The following is a 15,784-nucleotide window of genomic DNA, read 5'->3' as shown; positions in this document are numbered from 1 at the left end:
AGCTAACAATAAACTACATAGAAGATATAACAAGCTATATAAAAAGCTAACAGTAAACTACATAGAAGATATAACAAGCTATACAAAAAGCTAACAATAAACTACATAGAAGATATAACAAGCTATACAAAAAGCTAACAGTAAACTACATAGAAGATATAACAAGCTATACAAAAAGCTAACAGTAAACTACATAGAAGATATAACAAGCTATACAAAAAGCTAACAGTAAACTACATAGAAGATATAACAAGCTATACAAAAAGCTAACAGTAAACTACATAGAAAATATAACAAGCTATACAAAAAGCTAACAGTAAACTACATAGAAGATATAACAAGCTATACAAAAAGCTAACAGTAAACTACATAGAAGATATAACAAGCTACACAAAAAGCTAACAATAAACTACATAGAAGATATAACAAGCTACACAAAAAGCTAACAGTAAACTACATAGAAGATATAACAAGCTATATAAAAAGCTAACAATAAGCTACATAGAAGATATAACAAGCTATATAAAAAGCTAACAATAAACTACATAGAAGATATAACAAGCTATACAAAAAGCTAACAATAAACTACATAGAAGATATAACAAGCTATACAAAAAGCTAACAATAAACTACATAGAAGAGATAACAAGCTACACAAAAAGCTAACAATAAACTACATAGAAGATGTAACAAGCTATATAAAAAGCTAACAATAAACTACATAGAAGAGATAACAAGCTACACAAAAAGCTAACAATAAACTACATAGAAGAGATAACAAGCTACACAAAAAGCTAACAATAAACTACATAGAAGATATAACAAGCTATACAAAAAGCTAACAATAAACTACATAGAAGAGATAACAAGCTACACAAAAAGCTAACAATAAACTACATAGAAGAGATAAAAAGCTAACGATAAACTACATAGAAAATATAACAAGCTATACAAAAAGCTAACAGTAAACTACATAGAAGATATAACAAGCTATATAAAAAGCTAACAATAAACTACATAGAAGATATAACAAGCTACACAAAAAGCTAACAGTAAACTACATAGAAGATATAACAAGCTATATAAAAAGCTAACAATAAACTACATAGAAGATATAACAAGCTATATAAAAAGCTAACAATAAACTAGATAGAAGATATAACAAGCTATATAAAAAGCTAACAAACTACATAGAAGAGATAACAAGCTACATAAAAAGCTAACAATAAACTACATAGAAGATATAACAAGCTATATAAAAAGCTAACAAACTACATAGAAGAGATAACAAGCTACATAAAAAGCTAACAATAAACTACATAGAAGAGATAACAAGCTATATAAAAAGCTAACAATAAACTACATAGAAGATATAACAAGCTATACAAAAAGCTAACAATAAACTACATAGAAGATATAACAAGCTATACAAAAAGCTAACAATAAACTACATAGAAGATATAACAAGCTACACAAAAAGCTAACAATAAACTACATAGAAGAGATAACAAGCTATACAAAAAGCTAACAATAAACTACATAGAAGATATAACAAGCTACATAAAAAGCTAACAATAAACTACATAGAAGAGATAACAAGCTACATAAAAAGCTAACAATAAACTACATAGAAGAGATAACAAGCTACACAAAAAGCTAACAATAAACTACATAGAAGATATAACAAGCTATACAATAAGCTAACAAACTACATAGAAGAGATAACAAGCTACACAAAAAGCTAACAATAAACTACATAGAAGATATAACAAGCTACACAAAAAGCTAACAATAAACTACATAGAAGATATAACAAGCTATACAAAAAGCTAACAATAAACTACATAGAAGAGATAACAAGCTATATAAAGCTAACAATAAGCTACATAGAAGGAACCCAGGAGTCCGACTCTGTCAGAGGGGACAGAGTAGAGATAGGATGCAGGCATAGAAGGAGGTGCAGAAAGATAAAGGGCAGAGATAGAGGGGGGAGGGAAGTACAAGGTAAGTGCTGGGATAGGAGATGCTCTCTGAAGAGCTGGGTTTTCAGGAGCTTCTTGAAGATAGACAGGGACGCCCCTGTTCTGGTAGCGCTCGGTAGGTCATTCCACCATCGTGGGACGACACATGAACAGAGTTTGGATTGTCTTAGGCGTGGTGTAGGAGCTGCTAGACGACAATCCTGGGACCAACGGAGGGACCCAGTTGGGACAGAAGCCTTTGCAAGAGCATTGTTTATGAGACTTGAGTCTGAGTGCAGCGTGTGATGCTTCGGATCTGTAGAAGGAAAGTTGGGATATTTATGCTAATCTAATTGCATAGTTTTTCACTGGGTTATATAAACTGTTGGCTCCCCACAAACGCCTACGTTACGAGCTCGCATGCAGCATTATGTGAATCATATATAGAAACTCGCATGTACTGTATGAGATGGCAGAAACATTTCACAACACATTAACAGGTTGAGCTGTTATGCTCACATTTAATACACAGATGCACTTAATCTACTCGGTTTTTTACAGTCAACACGCCCACACGGCGAAGTGCAGCAGGCTCTCACACACAAAGGTTTTCCAGGGTCCTTCTCTTGTCTACAGGCGCCACATGCGGTCTTAAGCCGGCATCCTGGAACAGCATCCTGGAGACATCAGAGTGAAAGAGAAGGCAGCGCAGAGCAGCTCCGTTACCTTTTAATGAAGGCCTCGGCTTTTCTTGGACTGTAATTATCCCAGTTTAGATGATTTTGAATGGTTGAAATAGCTCTGCTTTCATTTAAGTGTTGCAGCCCGACGTGTTTGCATCATTTCTACCAGGCGAGTCGCACTGAAGTCACTAAAAAGGCCTTTGATAGCACAAATTGACCCTTTAAGCTTGTGGTATCTAACATACACGTGGCTGGTGCTCGGTTAATTAAAGTCATGCTGCCCTTTTTGAAGGCTTGAGCTTTAAAGCTTCTATATTTCTGTCTAAACATTCCCTTTAAGACCAAAGAAGTGGAGCACATCAGTCCATCTCTGATGTCTTTCCACCGGCTGCCGGTCCATCAGAGGATAGACTTTAAGGTTCTGATGCTGGTTCATCAAAGGATAGACTTTAAAGTTCTGATGCTGGTCTATAAAGCTCTGAATGGTCCAAAATGCATCAGTGACCTCCTGACCCACTATGAACCTCCCAGACCCCTCAGGTCATCTGGATCCGGTTCTTTATCAGTTCCCAGAGTCAGAACCAGACCTGGAGAAGCTGCATTCAGCTTCTATGCTCCACATGTCTGGAACAAACTCCCAGAAAGCCTCAGATCAGCTGAAACACTCAGGATTTAAGTCCAGGTTGAAGAAACATCTATTTTCAGCTGCATTTGAATAAACTTGAGTTTCAAAACGGAATCATGTTTTAACTCCTGATTTTATCTTTCATATATATAGTTTTTTCTGATTTTATCTATTGTTCTTATTTCCTTCTTTTGTTTAAATTTTAAATCCTGCTTTTTATTTCTTCTGTTTTAATGTCTCTGTAAAGCACTTTGAATCACCTTATTGTTGAATTGTTCGATACAAATAAACTCGCCTTGCCTTAATATCTTTAGACTTTTACACCAGTCCTAAAAGTAGATAAAACAAAAAGGCTGTTCTTCATTACATATATTTTCTTTTACTCTTTGCTCAACCTTGTCCAAAGCCCCTGACGTCACTGTTTTTAACAAATTAAACCCAATCCTTAGAGCTCTGTTGCATGTAAAGCTCCAGCAGCGACGGCTCCATAATGTCCGGATAGATTATGCCGTGGAATCATTTTCACGTCTCTGGAATGTGGCTCTGCGCTGAAATCCACCCGAGATGAATTATTCCCACTGATTAATGCTGAATTTACGTGAGAAATTAGCTTCAGGATAAACAATAATTACAGTGATGGTTTCCATTTAAATTTGAATTAAAAAACTTAAATATAAAGTTATTCACGCATCCAGTAACTTGATTGAAACACACAAAACCACACAACCTTTAATATGAAGGGAGCGACTCCTTTCTCCTTTTCTAAGGTTTGTTACGTCGTGTTTTTGTCGTGTTTTTGTCTTGTTTTTTTGTTTTTTTTCCATGTTTCTGTGCTGGTCTTGTCATGTTGGGATGGGAGCTCCATCTTGCTACCAATGCTTTCCTCTTCTCTGTTGTACCCTGGTGAGCTTTGATTGATTTCAGCTGAAAAAGTTGGTCAAAATAGTCACTTTCGGTGAGGAAGAGGAGAATTTAGCTTTACTGAGAGAAACTGAATCATGAATAAGACCCACATTTTCCATAGATCCACACACTGAACTGGGTTACCTCCAATTTTCTACTGATTGGATTCACAAAGTGTGAGTTTAAAAAGTTAAAGAATCCAATAAGCTTATGTTGTAACAAAATCTGATTCCTTTCTCAGTCCAAACCCCCTTTTTTTTTATCACATTATGGAAGATTCAGATGTGTGATCCTTTCATGGAGTCTCAGTGGGTATTTACTATAGTTACAATAAAGATTTGAAGTGTTTTTATTGAGTGGAAGGTATATTTCTGGTGCATAAACACATGGAAGCATGCAGACGTTATCCTCAGGAAAGCATAAAGAAAATTTAATGTATATTTAACTTTGCATTTTTAATCTGAGAATTGTTTCTATCTGTCCCAGAACACGTGAATAAACCATCAACCAAGATTAAAATCCTCCTTCTGCAGTACTTTTAGGCCCAGCTCTTCCTTTAACATTTAGTTTTGTGTCCTTCGCTGCAGAAGTTATTGAATGAATGAGCAGATGCTAACAAGCTAAACCGCGCTGTACGTTGTTCCCATTTGTCATCTTTGTCTATGAGGAGATTTCAAACTGTCAGAGCAGCAGGTGGACATACTAAAGCCACTCCTGACCATTAATGCGCAGCAGGAGGTGATCCACTGAGCCCATTAGCCCCAATAAACATCACAGCGGCCACACACACACAGCAACATTCATCTTCTGCAGAATCTGACCGTTAAACTGTCTTAAAGGCACAAAATGCTACCGTCTAGACAAAAAGCAGCATTCTTTCAGGTGAATGTGTGTACACCCTTAAAGGGGAACGCCGGTATTTTTAAACCTTATTTCTGGCAACAGTTTGGTGAAAGTCGGCGTCCTTCAGAAGATATTTAGATAACTGGAGATCCATATAACGGAGTGAACGGGGCTTAGAGGATGCAGCCTCTAAATAAGGCATTATCTGTCTTTATTTCACCAATACTTTAAGAAGAATGAATGAATGAACGTGTACTATAGCTCTGTTAGCTCATAGCTGCTGTGTTGTTGTTATTGGCGGCTATCGGGGGGCTTATAGAGGGCTTTCTACACACTGGGATGATGTCATCGACCCCCGCCCCTGCAGCACAGTTCATTCACTCCGGTAAGAACGTCCATCTTACTCAAAGTCGTCGTCCACGTTGTCAAAATCTGATAAATATCCTGCCATGTTGCACAAAACTATCAGCAGCAAACTCTGTGTGAAGTTAGCCGACTGTCACAGAGCACGGAGTGAATAAACTGTGCTGCAGGGGGGCGTGTGGATGAAGGGGTCCCAGTAGAGTGCCTGTGTATAAATCCCTCCGTTAGCTCTCCTATAGCTGCAAGTAGCCACATAACAGCAGCTATGAGCTAACAGAGCTATAGCACACGTTCATTCATTCGTCTTAAAGTAACTCTACTCTGCTTTTAAAGGCTGCAATTTGTTAACGAGCTTTGCGGCGAGTTTAAAGCGTTCCTCGATGAGGTACAACCGCAGTGTTTTCTCACACCTAAAGGAAGCGTTGGGCAACACGGCCCAACCAGAGGTGGTTAAACTCCAAATGATAGTCATTATAGCCTTTTACAGCAGTCGTCGGTCTTGTTTTCGCCCAATCAGCCGGACAGTGACTCCGTTACTGCGGGTAACTGTCGGCCTGTGCTGCTCCAAGAATCCAGGGAATGCTTTCAGGTGTTACAGTAACACTGTGTTTGCTACATATTTGTCTTTTTCACTGTGTTTTCTCTCATGTGCTTGTGCACCTGGATCGTAAATACTTTTAAAAAAGTATTTTGTCCCTTTCGGCAGCATGGCCTCTTCATCATTCCTGCTGTGTGTTCATGGATGTTGTAAATCTGCACATGCACAGCTGGTGCACTGAAGTGCTGTCAGACAATCTGCCCTTGAGCAAGGCTCGAGACATCAGCCTCTACCAGTGATATGCACAGAAACATTTAGCTGTTTAAAAAGTGTTTTAGAGACATCTGGGCTGCACATCTGGTCATTTAAACTGGGACGAGGGCTTCTCCTTATAAGTATTATGCTGTATACTCTTAGTATTTGTCTGTCTGTTAACATCAACACTAGAAACACAATCTTCAGAACACTTCACGGTACAAACAGCAGCCTCTGAAAGTCCAGCTTTGTAAAATGATCCAACAAAGATTTCAAAGCTTTATTAAAGGGGCTGTTGTTGATGGTGGAGAATTTAACAGCTACAGAGACACAGATTTCCTTTGTTGGAGATAAAAGTTGCTCTTTTATAACAACTGTAACAAGCTGATTAAAAGCCGTCTCATTGCCAGTATTAGCATGTTAAGTGAACCATAAAGTGGGTCCAGCGTTTCCCCCGCTAAGCTACATCATGGAGGGATGGAGTCACACTGTATGCTGCTGGGATACTGCTGCTATTGCACTTCTGTTTCTGTTAACCGTGACCGAGATAGTTTGGATTGGATCAGTCCAGTCCAGTCCCGTCCAGTTAGTCCAGTCCAGTCCAGTCCAGCCCAGTCCAGTCCAGCCCCACATAGCTGGACTGGGAGTGAGCTTCGGGCTTTCCTATAGATCGTAAAGTCCAGTTGTTGCTGTCAGCTTCGGAAATGTTACGGTCACTGAACTGATGTTTTCCATAAGGAAACAGTGAGCTGTGCCCACTTGTGCAGCCCCGAGCGCAGCGCCCTCTGTTCCATTTCACTCACAAGATGGCGGTTAGCAGTTAGCAGCAGACTGAACCGATTTAGCATTTCCAGTGACTGATGCTGAACGTTTAGCTGAACATCTGCATTTTGAACGGATTCAAGTGTTAACTTAGTAAACTTTGATGCTTAGCTGATTGGGAAGCTGCCTAATATTCATGGTTCATGCAAAGTAGTTCATGCATCTTGTAGCTTTTTTTAAAAACAAAGACCACCTGTTTTGGCGTGCCTGGCGTGTATTGTTAGGGTTGTTCTGTTGCGGTTATTCCGTCCTCGTTAACCATAAAACTTGACAGGAAAACATCCTGTTGATGCTGCAAAGCTTTTTTTTTTGTCACAATCGTCTGTATCTCAGACAGAAATACAGACAAACGAGGTAACTTCGACATGCAGGAGGACCGGGGAATCAAACCGCCGACCTTCCAAAAGGTGGACGACCCCTCAGACTAAGCGAGGGCAGCTGAGCTGTCAGTTTGAGGCCAAAACGCTCCAGTTGAGGTCAGTCGGTGTCCTACACAGTGAGCTGCTGCCTCTGGCTTCTGTTCCTGACTTGATTCACCAGGTTCGGTTGCTCCGATTGGTTAAAGCGTCCCGGTTTTATTGTTGGCAGCTTGGTAGTTTCACCGATGCGTCTCTGCTGTGTCATTTACTTTTTTCAGGGCGTGTCTCCTCTTTCTGTTTGAGCCAGCGGCTGTGCTGCAGCCCTCTGAAACGACATTACTGGTGTTTATCCGCTGCTCTGTTAAAACAATCCGGCGTCGTTTTCGCAGTTTTGAGTGAATTAACGCTGCATCTTTGTTGCTGCGGCTGTGAAAAATCGTCACACTGGCTGTTCTGACACCCAGCTGCTCGTGAACCAGAGCACTCTGAGGTCCGTGTGTGCCGCCTGGAAGCCATCTCCCTCAGCAGATGGCCATTATTAGTGACAATGAAGACTTGCCCACAGGCCCAAACGGAATAACAGGGAGTGCATTTCCTCCTTGGCTGTGCATGAACCACCTATGCCGCTAACGACCTCCCTCCATCCCCTCCTCTGTCTTCATATTTCTGCTGGGAACGTATTGTTTTTTCCACTGGCAGGTCTTTTCCTCTAAATTGGTTCCTGTAGAGATGTTATGGGAGGGGCGGTGCACACAAGCACATGTGCAACAAACGTGAGTTGTCGTAATTCAACACAGGTTCCCTTGAGATGGAGCTGAATGGTGCTCTTATTCAGGACTGATGGCTGCTAACAGCACGAAGAGCTGGGTTAGCGTCTGAGGACAACTGCTGCTCTCACTGCACGGGACAATGGCAGTTTGTCACTGCAGCACCCTCCTACTCTGCTCATCTGGCTTCACTCTCAGCAGAAATAAGGAAGCATGTTTGTTTTAGAACAGACACGACTTTGTGTTCGACCTTGGGAAACTCCTAAAGTCACCAAAGAGCTTTCAGTAAACCCTAATAAATGATGTGAGGATGAAAACTAAGCTACAGAAGGTCACAGTAAATGGTTCTTTGTCTGTATTTTAATTGGGCCGCAGGTCAGGCTAAAGCTGGATGTGTTAGCATACAGACAGAAACACTCAGATCTACTGGATTATGCCATTTCCAGGGTAAGACTTCCCATCCCTTTCCTCCTGCTCAGCACTGAATGGAGCAAATGTGAAAGAAGTGTCCAAAGTAGAAGCCGAGGTCCAACTCGGACTGACAATTCACTCAGAAGTTTGTCATTTAGGCCAAATTTCCCCCGTAATGATGCTGTTTTGTCATCTGGGAGCACACCGGTGTGACCTTTGTTTCCAGGATAAAAGCTGTGTTCATGTGGCTGAGTTTTATATCGGATGGTGTTATCTGTGTCGGGGGAGTTTCTGTCATTTGGAGGACGCAGCTCTGTTGTCTTTGAGGGTTTTATAATGATTTTTCATGATTCTTTTGTTATTTCTGAGGGAAATTACAGCAAAAGTTGCACCGATTTTAGCTTTAAACTCTGGAATAGAAAGTTTTCCAACATTTTCATGAACATCTCACCAATAATGGAAATGTCGAAATAAAGAGGTTATTAAAGTTGTCTGTTTTAATGCCTTTATTCATGTAAACTTCACTAATTTAATTAATTTCTCGCTGAATCATCTCTCTGTGACATTGGTGGAATGTGTTTTTATTCATGGCTGTTAGATATTAAGGTGTAATTACATGGGAACTAAGCTGTGGCCGTTTCTAATCTAGTGTGAGATGCTCAGACTGTTTTTCTGCTTTCTGGGAGGCTCCGAACCAAAGGACTGCCTTGATGAATCCCAATTTAATGGAATTGTTTCCATTTTAATCTTGCACTTGATATTCTGGTGAAATACGGTCTCAGGAGAAGTTGTAGCATATTATGGGTCCTTTTTCGTGTGATTTTAGTGGCGTAAAAAGGCGGCAGAAGCCTAAAATGTGTGGAAATGCCACACAAGATGAAGACAAACTGCTGGTCAGTTCCAGCTGATCTGAAACGCTAACAAAATGAAAACTGTCGGCAGTTTTTTGTGCTGTTTGATCTTATTTGTCTTATTTGTTGCTTTACTTTTTAACGCCCTTAACAAAAAGCCCTCAAACTAACGTCCTGTCGTCCTCGTCTCCACAGGAACACGAAGAAGGAGTCTGACCTGGATGCAGCCCAGGCCCGGCTGAGGGACCTGGAGGCCCTGCTCAACACCAAAGAAGCTGCTTTCACCACCGCTGTGGGGGAGAAGCGAACCCTGGAGGGAGAGGTGAAGGACCTGAAGGCCCAGCTGGCCAAGGTAAAAGCAGTTTGATTCAGTCTCATGAGGGTTTTCTTCCTGCCTCGGAGCAAATCAAACCCACAGATTTGTGTGTTCATGCCATCGTCGCTCAGCATCAGCACCACACAGCCAACAGCATCCTTCGGACAAGATAAACACATGTTAGCTGCCCATTTAAAGTCTGAAAGCATTCAGAAGGACAGTGACGTCAGCCTAAAACGCCTCCAGGCTTTCACGGGTTGTTTGAAGTCGTTGGCTGCCACCTGCAGCCGGCAGGAGCAGAACCTGTGTGACTAACATTTGAAATGATTGTCTGCATGTGTGCTTTTTTCTACCTGCTAAGTGCAGAAATACTTGGGTGGAAATAGTAATTTCATGTAGAGCCTCCAGGCAGTTGATGGTGAATGGGAAGGAGGTGGCGCCACAGACGAAGCTGCGTTCTCTGCTGTTGGTTTTATCAATGAATCTCACCACAGGTCCTACACAGATAGGGTTGTAGCCTTCCTCCACCTACTGATCAAACTGAAGAACTGCATGTTTTCTATCCCTAAAAGAGGCCCAAAGCGGAATAGAGTCACCCCTCGAACTGTGTTGGATGTTTCTCTGTGCTCCTCGGCTTCAGAGTCATGTTTAATTTCTCTCTCCATCCCTTCTCCTTCTCCTCCACCCACCAAGCTGGATGTTAACTTCAACGATGCCAAGAAGCAGCTGCAGGACGAGATGCTGAGGAGGGTCGACGCCGAAAACCGCCTGCAGACCCTGAAGGAGGAGCTGGAGTTCCAGAAGAACATCTACAACGAGGTTTGTGCTCCTCACCTCGACACTTCTATTTTTGCTTCTGTCCTGCTTCTCATCTTCTCCTCAGGATATTGATTTGCTTCCAACCACCTACTTGTTTGTTTTGCATCCCCCCCCCCCCCAGACGTGCCTCGCTGAGGCTCTTTTTGCTTTCACATAATGTTGAATTTCTTTTGGAAAGTCTGTGAACACGTGAAGGTTCTGTAAAACTGAATGTGATGAGGAGCTGGAGGTTTCTCTTGTAATTACTGCACAACAACTGACTAATCCATACAATTAGCTTTACTGACTGAAGATGTTCCTTCAGATTACGGTTGATTAAATGCAAGCTTCGATTAAAAAAGGAATGAAGCGAAGTTCTGCTGACGGTCTTCGGCAGGCTTTGTGTGAATGCGTCTCCCTCTCTGCTCCTGCAGGAGCTGCGCGAGTCCAGGCGTCGCTACGAGTCGCGAATGGTCGAGATCGACAGCGGGAAGCAGCAGGAGTTTGAGAGCAAGCTGGCTGAGGCTCTGATGGAGATGAGAGCCCAGCACGAGGACCAGGTCTGCCTCTACAAGGAGGAGCTGGAGAAGACCTACAACTCCAAGGTAGCCGAGCTGCAGCTCTGTCGCCCCCAAGAGGCCAAACCTCACTCTGCGTCATGCGTCTGCTCAGCTTTATTAAAATGAAAGGCACAAAGGAGATGATGCAAAGTATTGATTTGTGTTTCAGATTACCTCAGAGTGTCCTTCTTTCAGCTAGAAGGAAAACTCTGCCCTGTGGGGATGAGAAATGTGGATAAATGCAGCTGTTTTTTTTTTTTTAAAAAAGCACTTTGAGGGACTGTTTTGGTTGGTTAACTCCATATGAGGGATTGCAGGAAGTGGCAGGCTGCAGCATGTATATTGCAGTGATTCAGCACAGTTAGTTGACCGTTACTGACTGTCTCTGCCTGTCAGCTGGAAAACGCCTGTCAGTCAGCTGAGAGACACAGCCACATGGTTGGAGCCACCCAGGAGGAGCTGCAGCACACCCGTCTTCGTCTGGAGGGCATGTCGGGTCAGCTCAGCAAGCTCCAGAAGCAGGTACTCGCGCTCCTACGGCCCTCCAGTGCTTTGCTAGTGCTCGCCATGCTGCAGAAACTGATTTGAAATTGATTTAACATCAATCTGACTCCTCAGCCAGCCTATGAAGTGGAACATGGTTTGCATTTGTGTCCTTTCTACGTCAGCTGAGTGCAAGCGAGGCCAGGGGGCAGGAGCTGGAGGAGAATCTGTCACGGGAGCGAGATCTGATGAGGCGACGTCTGGAGGAAAAAGAGCGAGAGATGGCCGAGATCCGAGCCCGGATGCAGCAGCAGCTGGATGACTACCAGGAGCTGCTGGACATTAAACTGGCTCTGGACATGGAGATTAATGCTTACAGGAAGCTGCTGGAGGGCGAGGAGGAGAGGTGAGGCTGCAGATACCCAACGAGTTGTTGTAGAACTAACAAGCCACTGAAGAATCTGAGGCTTCATTTCACAGGCAGAGAGCAGATGATGGTCAGGTTTAAGCTCAAGTTTACGGACAAAGCTGGCTGTGACTTTAGTCTTAGCTGGACTGTGGACCCGGTCATATCACTGAATCAGAGCAAATCTCAGCAGAAAGGAGCAGAGTAGAGGTGAAGTAGCCCGTTTTCAGCCTGAAAACGCTCAGTTTCTTACTCCGGCTCATTCATGGAAACTGTTCGGGGGATTTTCTGGAGACAGAATAAAGGAAAACCATTTTTAACCTAAAAAGATGACTGAAATCTGCTGATCTGGTAGACTGCAAACTGTGCACATCATGTCCTCGTTTCCACAGCAACGTCACCGCCAAGTTTGAAGTAGATTAGATGATGAGGGGTTGTCAAGAAAGGGAAGGAACACGGAGATTCCTGAATTGATTAGTGCAACATGCAGTTTAGCATAAACTGAGCTAAGTCCTGGCCCAGGATTTGGCCCCGAGGTATTATTCAACCGTTTTGTTGACATAGTAATTAATATAAAGGTTGTTTTCTCCTTCCTGCAGCCTACATATCAGTGCTTTATTTGCTCTGTGACAGCAGAGCATTGATATGAGATCAAAGAGTCGGTTTCCTGTCACTCTTTAATGTCTGAGAACTTTACTTTTAGCCACAGTTTCGGTCAGGATTTAATCTAAAATGCCTCTTTACCAGAATCTGTCTGTTCCACCGCCTGTACTGAAGCTTAAATGTCCCCCCAGGCTGCGGCTGTCACCCAGCCCCCCGCCCACTAAGGTCACAGTGTCACGGACCTCGGGCTCGGGCCACACCAGCCGCCTGCTCCAGACCGCGGTGGCGGCCTCCAGCAGCCGGAACTCCTCCGGCACCAGCGTCTCCAAGAAGCGGCGCCTGAATGACAACGACAGCGAGACGTCCAGCATGGTGGGCGGCACCGTGACCAAGACCCGCATTAGTCAGCAGGCATCGGCCACCGGGCGCATCACTGTGGACGAGGTGGACCTGGAGGGGAAGTACATCCGTCTGAGCAACAAGGCCGACCAGGTAAGGATGATCAGGAGTGAAGGTGCCGGATCATTTGACCCCGACACACTGCTCTGGTTCTGTTATGGAAGTTTTCAATCGCTTCCTTCCTAATACTTACTTTTTCTGCCGGCCGGCTACGTTTTTATTCTTCGTTGCAAGGAAAAAGATCAGTCAGTCCACACCATTCAGCGAGAATGGCATGAAGAGATCCAGACAAAAGGAATCCAGAGCATTTATACCTGAGGAGGGGGCTTTGTTCTTTAGATGTGTAACAACATCTCCAGGGGGGGGGGCAGGATGCAGTCTTGATGATAATTAAGAAACAGGAGGTTAAAACAATGATCTTGTCTGGGTGATACAAATGGTTAATGTGGATTGGAGTCCTGAGAAATTTTACCATCACAATTCCCAAATATTTTCAGCTGTGATCGTAAAGAAGTCTTTCACCAGATTATTTTTCCTGTCCAATCATTCCTCTCAACATTTCCCTGCAGGACCAGTCGCTGGGCAGCTGGCAGCTGAAGAGACAAGTTGGGAGCAGCACTCCCATCGTCTACAAGTTTCCCAGCAAGTTCACTCTGAAGGCTGGAGGAACTGTGACTGTAAGTTAGCCAGTGGTTCCAGCTTTGATCCGACGACGGTTCAATCAGCTTTAATTCTATGATGATGCATGGAGATGAACCTGTTCCACGTGTTCCAGGTGTTTTTGGATGTTAGATTCAGTCACAAACGCTTTTACCCTCCACAGATCTGGGCTGCATCTGGCGGAGGAACCAACAACCCTCCCACTGACCTGGTGTGGAAGAGCCAGAGCTCCTGGGGCTCCGGCGACCTCCTGCAGACCGCGCTCCTCAACACCAGCGGCGAGGTGTGACTTCACTCCTCTGAGATCACTTTTCTTTCCCTTCTAACTGCAGTGACCTAACATTTTGTCACTGGATCCCTACCAGGAAATGGCCATGAGGAAGGTGACGCGCAGCCTTTTCCAGGACGATGAAGACGATGAAATGGTAAATTCCAGAACTAACCTCCCATATTGGGGATCTGGTTAAGCATGCAGTGAAGTATCTGTTGTGTTTCCTCCTTTAGGGAGCTCACAGTACGAGTGGCGCAGACAACGAGTACAACCTGCGCAGCCGCACGGTGATCTGCGACTCCTGCGGCCAGCCGTCGGACCGCAGCGGCGGTATATGTGAAGGCCTCGTGGGACAGTCCTTCTTCATGGGCACCAATGAGCCCAGACAGGTGCGTTACAACTCCTCCGGTCAGCCAAAATCCTACGTTTCTTCACTGAGAGAGCATTTTATTACAGCAATTATCCAGCTTTCTGTTCCACAATCACACCAGATGTTCCAGATGTTTTATAGTTCTGCATTATGATCCGGGAAAGAGACCTTTCAGCGTGAAGTTGTGATGTAAATGTAATTACTGGGGGTCGGGACTTTAACGTGTTAATTAAGATTAATTAATTACGCAGAATTAATGCATTTTAATCGCACGGCGGAACCTTTTCTCACTGGATGAGTTTCAGGCAAACCGGTTATACTGGAGCACCAACTAACGGTCATGACTTCAGACGACAACAAACCACAGCGAACAATATTAAACATGAACGGAGAAGCTGATGAGGCCGCTTTGGTTGGCCCTGTGGACGGGAACTTTTGTTTTAAAAAACAGATGGATGGGATGGAGGGTAGCGTAGTCCTGGGGTGTCCCAGTCCCGGGTTCGAATCCCGCATCGGACGGCCTTTTACTGCGTTTACCCCACTCTCTGCTTTCTCTCTTTTTATCTGTCCTGTTCATTAAAAGGCATAAAAAATTAATTAAAAAACAAACAGACGGATGGATGGAAGCGTCGATAAGAGCACGGTTGGTTAAGTACCACCCTGAAAAAAAATAAACAATGTTTTGTTGCTTAAGCTTGTGTATTCAGTCATTTTTCAATGGTATAAACTAAAATCCATGTGAAAAAAATAGCTTCTTACTGTTCTCAGGTCAAATATTTATATGCGATTAAAATGCGATTAATTTCGATTAATTAATTAATCACAAAGTACCACCCTGAAAAAAAATAAACAATGTTTTGTTGCTTAAGCTTGTGTATTCAGTCATTTTTCAATGGTATAAACTAAAATCCATGTGAAAAAAAATAGCTTCTTACTGTTCTCAGGTCAAATATTTATATGCGATTAAAATGCGATTAATTTCGATTAATTAATTAATCACAAAGTACCACCCTGAAAAAAAATAAACAATGTTTTGTTGCTTAAGCTTGTGTATTCAGTCATTTTTCAATGGTATAAACTAAAATCCATGTGAAAAAAAATAGCTTCTTACTGTTCTCAGGTCAAATATTTATATGCGATTAAAATGCGATTAATTTCGATTAATTAATTAATCACAAAGTACCACCCTGAAAAAAAATAAACCATGTTTTGTTGCTTAAGCTTGTGTATTCAGTCATTTTTCAATGGTATAAACTAAAATCCATGTGAAAAAAATAGCCTCTTATTGTTCTCAGGTCAAATATTTATATGCGATTAAAATGCGATTAATTTCGATTAATTAATTAATCACAAAGCCTCTAATTAATTCGATAAATTTTTTTAATAGAGTCCCAGCCCAAGTAATTACTAATCAACAAAAAAATGTTTAAAAGCTGCTTAAAGGAAGCAGATTGTTCCCCATTAGGTTTTTTTTTATGAAAAACACTGATTTCGGTGCACTTTACTGTATGTGTGTGCATGTGACGTGCGCTGAGGC

At 42.6% G+C, this 15,784-nt stretch overlaps 2 protein-coding genes across 2 annotated transcripts in view; both read left to right on the top strand.

Moving 5' to 3' along the window:
• The window catches only part of LOC140315936 (membrane-spanning 4-domains subfamily A member 6C-like), a 139,479-nt gene extending 131,805 nt beyond the window's left edge, over positions 1-7,674 (top strand). The window contains exon 8 of the transcript XR_011917298.1: positions 7,665-7,674. The gene's annotated coding sequence lies outside the window, so the exon portion shown is untranslated. The remainder of the gene's footprint in view (positions 1-7,664) is intronic.
• Positions 1-15,784, top strand: part of LOC140315930 (lamin-A-like) — a 34,943-nt gene that overhangs the window by 17,153 nt on the left and 2,006 nt on the right. Inside the window, exons 3-12 of the mRNA XM_072393545.1 lie at positions 9,577-9,733; positions 10,391-10,516; positions 10,930-11,100; positions 11,452-11,577; positions 11,724-11,944; positions 12,739-13,039; positions 13,516-13,623; positions 13,770-13,889; positions 13,972-14,031; positions 14,111-14,266. Coding sequence (XP_072249646.1) covers positions 9,577-9,733; positions 10,391-10,516; positions 10,930-11,100; positions 11,452-11,577; positions 11,724-11,944; positions 12,739-13,039; positions 13,516-13,623; positions 13,770-13,889; positions 13,972-14,031; positions 14,111-14,266 — 1,546 coding nt within the window. The remainder of the gene's footprint in view (positions 1-9,576; positions 9,734-10,390; positions 10,517-10,929; positions 11,101-11,451; positions 11,578-11,723; positions 11,945-12,738; positions 13,040-13,515; positions 13,624-13,769; positions 13,890-13,971; positions 14,032-14,110; positions 14,267-15,784) is intronic.

The sequence above is a fragment of the Leuresthes tenuis genome, unplaced genomic scaffold (genome assembly GCF_036924035.1).
Source record: "Leuresthes tenuis unplaced genomic scaffold, fLeuTen1.0.hap1 SCAF_10, whole genome shotgun sequence".
In the NCBI taxonomy this organism is placed as follows: domain Eukaryota; kingdom Metazoa; phylum Chordata; class Actinopteri; order Atheriniformes; family Atherinopsidae; genus Leuresthes; species Leuresthes tenuis.
The sequence above is the reverse complement of the archived record's forward strand: the minus strand, read 5'-3'. Positions and strand labels throughout refer to the sequence as shown.